At 50.1% G+C, this 11871-nt stretch overlaps 1 protein-coding gene across 1 annotated transcript; it reads right to left on the bottom strand.

The window, feature by feature from the left end:
* Nucleotides 1–4688: 4688 nt before the first annotated feature.
* On the bottom strand, nt 4689–9068 carry Thbd (thrombomodulin). The gene is made up of 2 exons (XM_048348707.1): nt 6937–9068; nt 4689–4720 (listed from the first exon to the last, which is right to left on the bottom strand). Exon 1 carries the CDS (start codon nt 8752–8754, stop codon nt 7018–7020), a length of 1737 nt encoding a protein of 578 aa, XP_048204664.1. The 5' UTR covers nt 8755–9068; the 3' UTR covers nt 4689–4720; nt 6937–7017.
* Nucleotides 9069–11871: the final 2803 nt, after the last annotated feature.

Below are 11871 nucleotides of genomic sequence, written 5' to 3'. Positions count from 1 at the left end.
AACTTTGGAAAGAAACATTAACACACACACACACACACACACACACACACACACGTAGAAACAGCCTCTGATTACCACACAACCTGTCAGATGTCTGGCTTTGTCTTTTTTTTGTTGTTGTTTTGTTTTGTGTTTTGTTTGTTTTTTTTTTTTGGCCAGTCCTGGGCCTTGGACTCAGGGCCTGAGCACCATCCCTGGCTTCTTCCAGCTCAAGGCTAGCACTCTGCCACCTGAGCCACAGCGCCCCTCCTGGCCGTTTTACATATATGTGGTACTGGGGAATCGAACCGGGAGCTTCATGTGTAGGAGGCAAGCACTCTTGCCACTAGGCCATATTCCCAGCCCCTGGCTTTGTCTTTTAAATTGTCTTTAATTTATTGTACTGTAAAAAGCTAGGTGTGCAACTTTCCCAGAAAATAAGGAAGATAGCAATTGGACATGGCATATGGACGTGGGCACTCATCAGAGTTCCTGTCCAGCTAGCTAGCACTCTATGTTCAAGTGAAGGTGAATACTGCTATCATTTGCATCTTGAAAATCTTGGCTTTGCTGCCATTGAAAATGTCATACCTGATATGTTTTTTTAGGTCCTGAAGATAAATGCCAAGAATAAACCAAAGGTGACATATTTGGACCTAAAAAAACTGGATGTGACTGGCAGAAAATTTGGACTTGGAAACTCCTGTCTGATTTTAGGCTGCGAATCACCGTGTCTCTCAGTCTCTTATCCTAAGATGATAATACAGCAGAGCCTGGAAAGTCCTTAAACACAAATGTTTACTGATACAACTCTATGGTGTTACAAAGCACCACATGTGACCTTGCTTTGTGGACACATGGGTGGGGGGAGAGGGGAGGCACAAGCACAATGTGCTAAGGAGCTCTCTTAGGTGATTCCATCAGTTTCCATGTGACACAATGAGTCTACAGAGATAGGGGTGGTGGGGTCCCTACCTTCGTGGAGCTTAGGGGTTAGTGACCAAGGGAGCCCTGCATCAAAGAAAAGCAGGAATCCATTTGAAACTAAAGTAAGAATGATGCAGCAAAGGAATGTGGCTTTTCGGAAGAGATCTAATAAAGAACCTGGCATGTTCTTGTAGCAGGTGTCCCTGGGGACACCTAAGGAAGAGGATGACGAAAAGGAAGAGGAAGAAGAGAGGAAGGAAAAGAAACTTCTGGAGGAGGAGAGAAGAGGTGGGGCCAGAGGTGTTAGAGAAATGTCAGTGTGTTAATCTTTTTTTTAACCATCCAACACATCCTGTGATTTCTTGTTGATGTCCTTTTATTGAGATACAACTTGCATATGGTAACATTCACCCTTTTGGAGTGTGCAGTTCTCTGAATGTTTATGTGCAGCTCCAGCTCTGAAGCTGCTGCCCCAGTCACGACAGAGACTGTTTCTATCACCATGCCTCTGCTGTGACGGAGGAGGTAGGCTCCAGATAGAGAGCTGAGGGAGGCAGCAAAGGAACAGAATTAGGATAATCCTCTCTCTAAAACTACCAAGGCCACCCTATTATGCCAGGCCCTGAGCTCCCTGGCTCCCCTTAACCTGGGAGACCTCAGATCAATGAGTTGGAAGTCTGCTGCCTTCACATCTCCTGGCCTTGGGAGGAAGTTTCCTGAACTCTCAGTTACTTGCAAAACCTGGAGGCCTGAGGGTATCTCTGGGCAAACTGCTAATGGGAGCACTGGAGAATGTGTATGGCTGCCCCACCAAGCCAGAGACTCCAAGCTCCTTTGCCCACCAGAATGATATGTATCCCTCCAGACTCTGCTCTGTAGGCATCATCTCTAGTCATTTCCACTAGGGCCAGCCTAGAAACAACTTGCCACTCTCTCTGCTGTAGCTTCTTTGTGAAGCTGCATCCTATGTTGCTGAAGGGGATTGGGGGCATCCACACAAACAGATAGCCAGGACTCGCCTTGTGCCTAGTCAGATTTTCCTTTCTCTTGGTGTTGGTGTATGGCTTTCAAGCAGGGTGGCCTTGTAGGAGGAAGGAAAAAAACATGAGAGGAAAGGTAGGCGTCAAATACGTGCAAAGAATTACAAAAAGTATGATGCTTAGGGTTTATATAATCTTTTCCAAGCAAATGTATTTAAAGAGGGCAGGGCTTATACATAAGGGTGATGATGCCCCAGGGCTGAGACATACACCACCTTTGTGGGGGGTGGGGTACCTGTCTTCAAACTAAAGCAGGATCGGGAGGCAGAAGGAAGGGGGAAGAGTGAAGAGGTTATTGAAAAGATGCTATTTCTCCCTTCTTGTTGCCTAGGCTGGAAGGAGAGCTTGCTTGGCTCCATCAACCAGGTAAGCTAGTAGGTGGGACTTGCTTCAGAGAAGAGTCTGCTGAGGCATCTTAGGAGATGTGGTCATTACAGGAGAGGCTAAGGGGAGACAAGTTTCCACAGCAAGGTCTTTTCATTTTTTTTTTTTTTTTTTTGGCCAGTCCTGGGCCTTGGACTCAGGGCCTGAGCACTGTCCCTGGCTTCTTCCCGCTCAAGGCTAGCACTCCGCCACTTGAGCCACAGCACCGCTTCTGGCCGTTTTCTGTATATGTGGTGCTGGGGAATCGAACCCAGGGCCTCGTGTATCCGAGGCAGGCACTCTTGCCACTAGGCTATATCCCCAGCCCCAACTTTTCATATTTTAATACAAAATTTTTTTTCAATCAGAGGTTCAGAGAAACTTCTGGCCTTTGGCCTGGATGTCACAATTGTCAAAAGACCCCATTTCTGAATCTTGATGCTTTTCATTGGATTCCCCCAAGCCCTCTGCTAGGAGCATGCTCTCCCCAGTTCCAAGTGGGCAGGACTTTAAGGGAACCCCTCCTCAGGATTCTTGTGAATTTCACAATCCTACTTTCAAAGCAGGCTGCGAAGGATTTTGATTCTGTTAGAATCTGAAGTTTAAAATAATATTTAGCTTTTCTTGTGAAAGGAAATCAATTGTTTGCCTACCTCTAAAAGTGCTGACCAGAAAGAATTTTTAAAAAGGAGGAAGGACCCACTCAAAACAAAAAAAAAAGATAGTGCTGAACTTTTTCATTGTGGAAAAGAAAGAACTACTGGGTGGGGCCTGTATTATTTTGTGAAGAAATGCCTTCAAAGGTCAGGGGATGTGTTTTGGGTAGCCACCCCCACCCCCACTGAGTCATGACCATGTTGAAAATGTTTTTATTCTTTGTAACCTCTGTTTTCCTTGATGACATAATAAAGCATTCTCCTCCATTTAACACACACACACACACACACACACACACACACACACACACACGGAGCCCTCAAAAGTTAGCAGCTGCTGATCATCTACCCCCTGACTCTGACTCCAGGGAAATGTCTCCAGGGCCCGCCCCCATAAGTCCTGGCTTGGTGCCAGCTTCCCTTTAGAGCCCGAGTGGCAGGAAAAGCAGCTCAGGACCCCTTCTCTCCTCTCTCATGGAAGAAATCTCTGCACCCCTATACATGGATAGGTCTTATGAACAGGGATGCTAGACCAGTGCTTTTGAAGCTGGATATTATAGCTACTGACAGGTTGCTTCTCACTCTGCACAAACATCTCACTCCTTAAGCTGAAGATGTACTCAATCCTACCACCACAGTGCTGCTAAAGGGATGGTTGTACCTTCCCCAGTGACACACCTTGCCTTGAAGAAACTCTTTCCACCTCCTATATAACTGACTTTGCCCCCAAGACACTCAAAATTTCAAAGTAAAATTTTCTTCATTCACTTATGCATTGATTAACTCCTTGAAACATACACTAATATAATTAGGCACCTGCTGTATGCCAAAAGCTGTGCTCCCTCACCTTGTCTACTCCTCATGGGAACCTCATAAGGTAGCACTACTAGTGCCTGGTTTACAGCCTGAGCAGGCTTCCCAAGGTTATGTGACCCCAGGTGTCACTCTAGGATCCAGTCCAGGTATCTATGACAAATCCACTCCATGTTAGCTCTGTTGGGTACTGGCAGGTTTCCCCTTTGTGGGGGTGGGGAGATTATTAAGTCTGAAGTGGCTATTACCTTTTCAAACAATTTTCAGTCCCATCATACTCCTATTAAAGCTACTTGAATTGCCCCTATGCATAAAGGATATTTTCCCCTCTACTCTGGACTTCCACCACTATCTATCTGCACCTGCTTTGCTCCACCCACTGAGCTCTTCATTCACCTGGACTTGATGAACTCCAGAAGGGGGTTGCTCAATCTCCAAGGGCACTGGATGTAGAAGTTGAACTATACCCCCTCAACATACACACAAACTCACGTACACATGCGCGCACGTGCACACACACACACACACACTGAACTCTGCTGACCCTCCCATATCTGCTTTAGGAAAATGTCTATTATGTACCTCCATGTACAATTCAGCCAGCTATATCATTCTGGGAAAAGGACCCAGGAAATTTGTGTTATGAAGACAGTTTTTCTAATCTCTACAGAGATGAAGCTAGTTTGACACTACATGAGATCTTGGTAGTTAGAAACCATTATTTTAGGGCTGGGGATATAGCCTAGTGGCAAGAGTGCCTGCCTCGGATACACGAGGCCCTGGGTTCGATTCCCCAGCACCACATATACAGAAAACGGCCAGAAGCGGCGCTGTGGCTCAAGTGGCGGAGTGCTAGCCTTGAGCGGGAAGAAGCCAGGGATAGTGCTCAGGCCCTGAGTCCAGGGCCCAGGACTGGCCAAAAAAAAAAAAAAAAAAAAAAAAAGAAACCATTATTTTAATTTAATCCATAGACACTTTATACCTCCTAAAAGTTTGGATATCTCAGAGAACAGGTAGTGCCCTATTGGGGGCAAAGGGACACACAGCTGGGACTCCAGAGATGTCCCAAGAAAGTCTATTCCTTTAACTCATCCCAACATATGACTCTAGAATATATTTGAAAACACATGGACAAAAGTCAACATGTTTGAAGTTATGCTTAAATAAAAGAAAACAAAATAAATCATAGTGCCCACTGAGATAACATGTCCTACTTTGAGGATATTCTTTTCTTTGGACTAATACTTGGAAGTCAGAGATGGTGCCATAACTAACTGGCATGAAAGTGGTATGGTGCTGACCAGTCTTTACTGTAGCTATGGTATTTGCATTGTTTACTACTCCCATTTAATGATATGTCTTGAGGGAACAGGGGAAGGGAAAGGGAACAGACACACCATCCAAGAGCACATTGTCATCTGTTTATTTTGTACATGTGACATCATAAGCAAGGGTTTTGCTTGTGTTCTAGTTTAACTCCCATAAATAAATAACTATGTACAAATAGGCTGGCTTTATAAAATAGTAGGAAAAAGCCTTTACCTTACAAAAAGATAAACTCATATGATACATTCTTTCCATACACTGAAGCATGATTTCATTCCTAGCTTAACTGAACCAAAGAACTTCTCAACCCTGTGTAGAAATGTCTACAGGTATGTACCTAGTCTTTTTTCTTTCTTTTTTTCTTAACAGAAAAGCAAAAGTTGTGCAATAAAAATTCCTCAGTTTCTTCAGACTAAAAGGCCTAATGTGGCCTGCTACTGATTACTGACCCTTACTTAATGTTCTCCAGAAAGTTGGAAACTGTCTAGAACAATTGTCCTCAGATGACTGGAGAAAGCCCCTGTGGATTTGTTAAAATGTAGTTTCTCATGGATGAGGTGGGGTGGAGCCTAGGATTCTGCATTTCAAACCAGCTCCCATGGGAGGCCCCAGTTCTTGTCCAGGGACAATGCTTAGATGGCTTAGAAAGTCCCTCTGAAATGGGAAAGATTCTCCAAGTAAGAGAAGACAAGACCCTAACTGGACTTTGTCCAGTTCTATTCCCAACCTCTGAAATTCCCCACCCTCAACCAGTAGAGATGCTTTTATTTTGGACAAGTGACAAAACAACTAGGAAGCAACTTGGCATGAAGCATTAGCTCAAAACTTTCTTAAACCATCATCTCACATGTGCTCTTTTTTTCTGTCTAGAGCAAGCACCTGAACGTTCTTGACACTAGCCAACATCAATAACATCAACCAAAACTACATAAAATGCTTGACAGTAATTACTGTTGTTGGTTTTTTTCAATTCAAAATGATAATGACAAATCTCAAGCTCATGGTTTTTTTTTTAAAGATTAAAAAGGAAACTCCTTGGGTTTAATTTTTATGACAGTTCCACAATTTACTGATCACCCATCACATTTTAACTATCGTTTAAAAAATATATTGTTGTTTAAAATTTTTTTTGCTCTAGAGGCCTGAAATTTCAAGATAAATTAGCAATTCAGGGCGATAAAGTAAATGTGCTCAGTGATGTGTTTGTGTTTGGCTCTGTGTGTGTGTGTGTGTGTGTATGTGTGTGTGTGTGTGTGTGCTTTTGTTTCTCTTTGACATGGAAGTTCTGCCTGGACAGACAACTTAAGGGAAAAAAGTAGGGTCAGGTATAGTAGGAGTGAGGCTGGGAGGGGAGGGGGAAAGGTAGGAGAGGGAAGACAGAAGGAGAGGGGAAGAGAAGGGGAAAAGGAGAGAGGAAGGAAGAAAGGGAAGGGAGGGGAATAGGAGAAGGGACAGAGGGACAAGGAGAAGGGAAAGTGGGTATCGGAGGCATACAGGTAGGGAAAAAAAAACAAGAGAAAGGAATAAAAAACTAAATAGTTAAAAAAAATAAATATCTTGGTCTTCACATGGTGTGGTGTCAAGTTCTGCCCCCAAGGCTATCGAGCAATCCTGCCCACCCTTCCTGCCCACACAGTCAAGGCCTGAGACATGGGGCAGTCTGTGTCCTAGTATAAACTTGCCATCTCTGCACAGTCGTCTTATAGCATCATGGAAGAGGCTGGGACTCTCCTTCCAAACCTCCGCTCCTCAGATACACGGGAGGATGGAGCAAGGTCTTCCCCAGGTGCCATGCCATCTAGGGTGCGTTTGAGTCTCCAGAGGGTAAAAAGCTGGGGGTCAGGGAGAAGAGAAAGTCTCTAGAAGGAAGGACAGACCAGGGCCCCATCTGGACCCCTAGAGGGAAGACCACTTCAGAGTTTCTGCGGCACCTGCTCAGTCCTCACGTTGTGCAGCACGACTTCTTTGGCAGGTGACCCACACTTGTACTCCAACTCCGCATGCGCAGTGCTCTGCTTCTTCCGCAGGTGACAGAGGAGCGCCAAAAGGGCCACCACCAGGGATAGGCTGGCGATGGAGATGCCAATGAGCACGCCTGAATGCACGGCCCCTGCGGAAGGGGGTCTCAAGGTGGAGGCAGGCATTCTGGTGCTGAACGGGGGCTCCCCAGAGCCGTCATCATCGCCCTTGTTACTCACAACGATGGGGTCACAGTCGGTGCTGATCTGGCCGGCGAAGGGGGAGTCGGGCCCACAGAGGCATTCAAAGGAGCCGGGGAGGTTGCGACACTCCCCTTTGCGGCACTCCCCGTTGCTACACTCATCGATGTCTGAGCACATAGAACCTTCGTCCAGGATGAAGCCTTCGGGGCACTGGCAGTGGTTGGGGTTGTAGGGGTCGCAGTCCGCGGGACACGCCGTCTGGTTGCAGAGCATCTGGCACAGGTGCGGCTTCTGAGGGATGGGCGCGAAGCCCTCGGCGCAGATGCAGCGGTACTCAGTTGGGCTCACAGGCTGGCACTGGTACTCACAATTGGATCCGAAGCACGGGTCCAAGAGCTCCACGCACTCTCCGTCCACCAACTCATAACCCTCGTAGCAGAGACAGTCGAAGCCCCCCTTGGTGTTGACACAGCGCTGCGGGCACGGGTTGGGTACCATCATGCAGTCGTCCACGTCCTCGCACTGGTGCTGATCCGCTGCCAGTTTGTAGCCGGTCTCGCACATACACGTGTAGGAGCCTGGCTCGGCGGCGTTGTTGATGCAAAAGTGCTCACAGAGGTCGGTGCACTTTTGCGTGGGGGCTACCGAGCAGGAGCGCCCATCTGCCTGCAGGTCCAGGTGGTCCGGGCAGAAACAGCTGGGTGTCCCCACGCTGGTATTGCACGCGTACTCGCAGCCACCGTTCTCCACACCGCAGTCCCAGGCGCCCGGTGCCTCGCGACTCCAGCGCCCCGCCGCAGCGCCAGATGGCAGCGAGCACACCAACGTCAAGCCGAGGGGCTCCACCACCACGGAGCTGCCCACGGGAAGCGTTTGGAAGTCCGCGTTGCGGGCCCCAAACGGGGTGATGTAGGTGCTGGAGATCGGGGCGGCCACCTGGTTTCGGGGATTCGCCTCCAGCGGCCGGCAGTAGGCTTCGAAGTGGAACTCGCAGAGGAAGCCGTCGGCCTCCGCCTCGCACTGGCGCTCCTCCCAGGTCGGCTCGCCGTTCACCGAGGCCGCTGCCACCGACACGGTGACGCACAGCGGGCCGCACACTGGCGCCCCGTCGTCGTCGAGCCTCGCCCACCTGCTGTAGCTGGTGTGGTTATCGCCTGTAACCCACTGGAAGCCGCGCAGAGCCCCCAGATCCCAGGGGACATTGCAGCCCAGTGGAAGGTGCAGACCGATCCAGAGGTCGGGGCCCACGCTGCTGTCGCCGCTCAGCAGCAGCGAGATGACATCTGCGGCTACGGTGGAGCGCACGGTCATCAGGTGTCCTTGAAGCCGCTCGCAGGCCTGTCTGGCAGCCAAGAAGTTCACCGGGCCCCGGAAAAGTGCGAAACAGTCGTGTTCTATGCACTGGCTGCCGCTAGGCTGAGGTTCTATGGGTCCTGAGCTCCCCAGACCAGCCCGAGCCAACACGCCCAGAAGGAGAACCCCGAGCATACTGCCCTGTGCGGCGCTGCTTGCAAGCTCCAGAGAAGGCTCGAGGGCTGTGACTGAATCCGAATCCGGCGCGGAGAGAGAGACACCTCCGGTGACAGCCGCTCGCGTCGATCCCAGCCCAAACACTTGTGGCTGCGGCGCAGAGTCCTGGTTAGGCGGCCTCTGACATGTCGGGTCCCAGCTGGGGCTGGAGTTTATAAATGTACGGCCCTCCCTCCCTGGACGTTCGGGAAAAGGAAGGAAGTGCCTGGTGGGATGGGCTGGGGTTGCATTCTCGGATTACTGGGTTCTCCAAGCGCCTTGTGCCCGCCCCCCTGCTAGGATCACCTCGCCGGGATGAGAACACCCCCGCTAGGGCGCAGGGAGGTCCGCGGGCGGGGCCCGCCGTCCCAGCCGCCGGGGAAGAGAACGTCGTTGTCAGCAAGGCAATTCGCGCCCTGGCCACTCGGGGTCCAGCGTGTGCAGCCCCTCCTCAATCCCTTAACTCCCTCCCCTCTCCCCGGTCAATGGTACCATTGATTCAAGGAAAGCCTGGGTTACGAGGAGGGCTCTAGGAACCAGAAAGCTTGGAGAGGGCTTTCAATTACCCACGCGGATGGGATGGGGTCGTGCGCAACACCTACAGGTCTCCGGGGCTAGGAACAAAAACGACGTCGGTGGGGGGCGAGCGTCTACCCAGGCAATGAGTTTCAATAAAGACCATTGTATAGGACAGAGCAGGGAAAGAGAGCTGAGGGGAGGAAGGGGAGGGAAGGAGAGAGGAAGAGAAGGGAGAGGAGAAATGGCACTGGACCAAACCTAGTCAAATCTTGGTCTCAGAGGACACTTGGATGAAACTGGAGGGACCAGCCTATTCCCAACCCGGCGTCTCCAGTTTAGGGATGGCTAGGGATGAGGAATCCCCGGTTCAGGCCCTGCGAAGGCCACGCCCCACACCGTCGCGAGCGAAAGTCGCGGGGACACTGTCAGGGCTCTGAGATCCTGTCACTCGTCCTGAGTGGTGGTACGTGAATTCCCGCGGAGCCAGGGCGGGGCGGGCGTGTCCGGGAGCTCGGGCTGCTGTTTTTCGCACCCACAGGGAAATAGTCTGGGCGTCCCCGCGTGGAGGCGCTGTGGACCCCAGTTGGATCCTCCTTGCATGTCGAGATTTCCTTTTGAAGAGGACTAAAGGATACAGATGGGCAACGAAGTAACACTTGCGGCACACCGACCGTCGGAGAAGGGCGGTGCCGTGCATACGCAGGATCTGGGAGGTATGGGTGGGAATCGGTCACTTTCAGTCTTATCGGGTTAGTCATTTGCCAGGAATGCGGAGGAGTGGGTTCAAAACAAAGCAGAGAGTGGCAAACTTAAAATAATAATTAAAAGCCACCCTCCGCCAATTCGTCGCTCGCGGCGAATCGCCAGCAGGTGGCGCTGCTGAACTCTAAACGAAAAGCAAGAAGCTGGAGGGCTCCAAACTTGCAGGGCTGAGAGAGGGAGCTGGAGTGAGGGCTAGAGAGGGGGACAGGGATGTGAATGACTGGCTCTACAGCAAGAAGCTCGCCTTCAAGAAGCTCAGCATGGGTTTCACGGTTTATCTGGGTGTTCTTTTGTTTCCCTGGTCCAGCAGAGGCTCGACTTAAACATGACCCCCCCTCAAAAAAAAAAAAAAAGATGGGGCTTGAACACTGAGAAAATGACAGGTAGCCACGATGGGAGGGAGATCTGAGACTGGCAGAGCTTCTGAATATGGCTAAGTGCAGCTCTGTGGTGTCAAAAGTTGTCCCAGCCAGAGGACAAGAACACTGGAGGGATTGTGGGGATTGGGGGCCCCTGGGAATGCAGGCATCTTCAGTGAGGTGGACCTTCCCTGGGAAGGTAAAAGAAAAGAGCACTAGACAGAGACCAACACTGCCTTCCCCCTCAGGGGAGTCAGGAGCCGTTGATATTGGCATGAACTGTTGTGGGCACTGTTGAAAATCCTCCCAAATGGCAAGAATGGCTGGATGCCAGTGGCTGTAATCGGAGCTACTCAGGAGGCTGAGTGAGATCTGAGGGTCCACATTCAAAGCCATCTGGGGCAGGAAAGCCCAGGAGACTCATCCCCAATTCACCACCAAAAAGCAGGAAGTAGAGCTGTGGCTCAAGTGGTAGAGTGCTAGTCTTGGGCAAAAATGCTCAGAGACAGTCACTGAGTTCAAGCCCCAGTACTGGCACACACAACAAAGGCAAATACTCCCTGGTTTGACATGACAAAACACTGGACAGGACTCACTGCATCATTTACAGTGTGTAAGTGTGGGGCCCTTGTCTAGTTGCTAAGAATGTCAAGAGGGTTACAAGAGAGCATTAAAGGGGGTGGCACCCTTCTGAGAGGGAGAGCCCAGAGCCATTCTAAGGTTGTGGAGGGGTGAGGTGGGGGAAGGGATCTGAGCCTGCCAGGCTGGAAAAGGCTAGGGGACTTCTAGGGATGAGAAGGGTCCCAATCTCACAGGGGTTTTAGCTGATTCACCACCACTACCACCACTACTGTTTTTTGTTTGGTGTCCTTTTTGGCTTTTCTTGAGCCCAAAGGAAAGAACTTGGAAGGGTGTGAATGGACCCAGAAAGTCCACAGTGAACTCAGTGTTGCCAGGGAAATTTGGAACCAGCCCATATGAAGAGGCTTTCTCAGAAAGAAACTAGAACAGCCGCTGAATGGGAGCAGAGCAAGGTATCCCAAAGATGTGGCAGTCTCTAGGCCACCCTGCAGGACACTCATGGACACCACCCAGAGGTACTCTTATCCTATGCCTCCTCGCTTAACTTCTGTTCTTCAGCTCACATCACCTTTGCCTTCCAGGGCCACCTCTGGGAAGGACCATTTCCTCTGAGCCATCTAAGGGCAGACGCCTTCCACTGACTGAAAATCCCCTGACCTCTGTTCCAGCCCTGCCCCACTCCACATCTCCCCACACAGGGCGAGGATGCTCTAGGATGCTCAATGTCCTCTCTATGGATGATGATGCATGCCCACTCTCCTTGACCTCCACATTCTCATTGCAGGTCAGCTAAGAGGACTATTTTGCTGCTGATGACTGTTTTACAGCCCTCAGAGCCTAAAAACTAAGCCCAGGAATCAATATTCATGTTCCA

The sequence above is a fragment of the Perognathus longimembris genome, chromosome 6 (assembly GCF_023159225.1).
Source record: "Perognathus longimembris pacificus isolate PPM17 chromosome 6, ASM2315922v1, whole genome shotgun sequence".
Lineage (NCBI taxonomy): Eukaryota > Metazoa > Chordata > Mammalia > Rodentia > Heteromyidae > Perognathus > Perognathus longimembris.
Note: the sequence above shows the minus strand (reverse complement) of the source record. Positions and strands in the feature narration are given on the sequence as shown.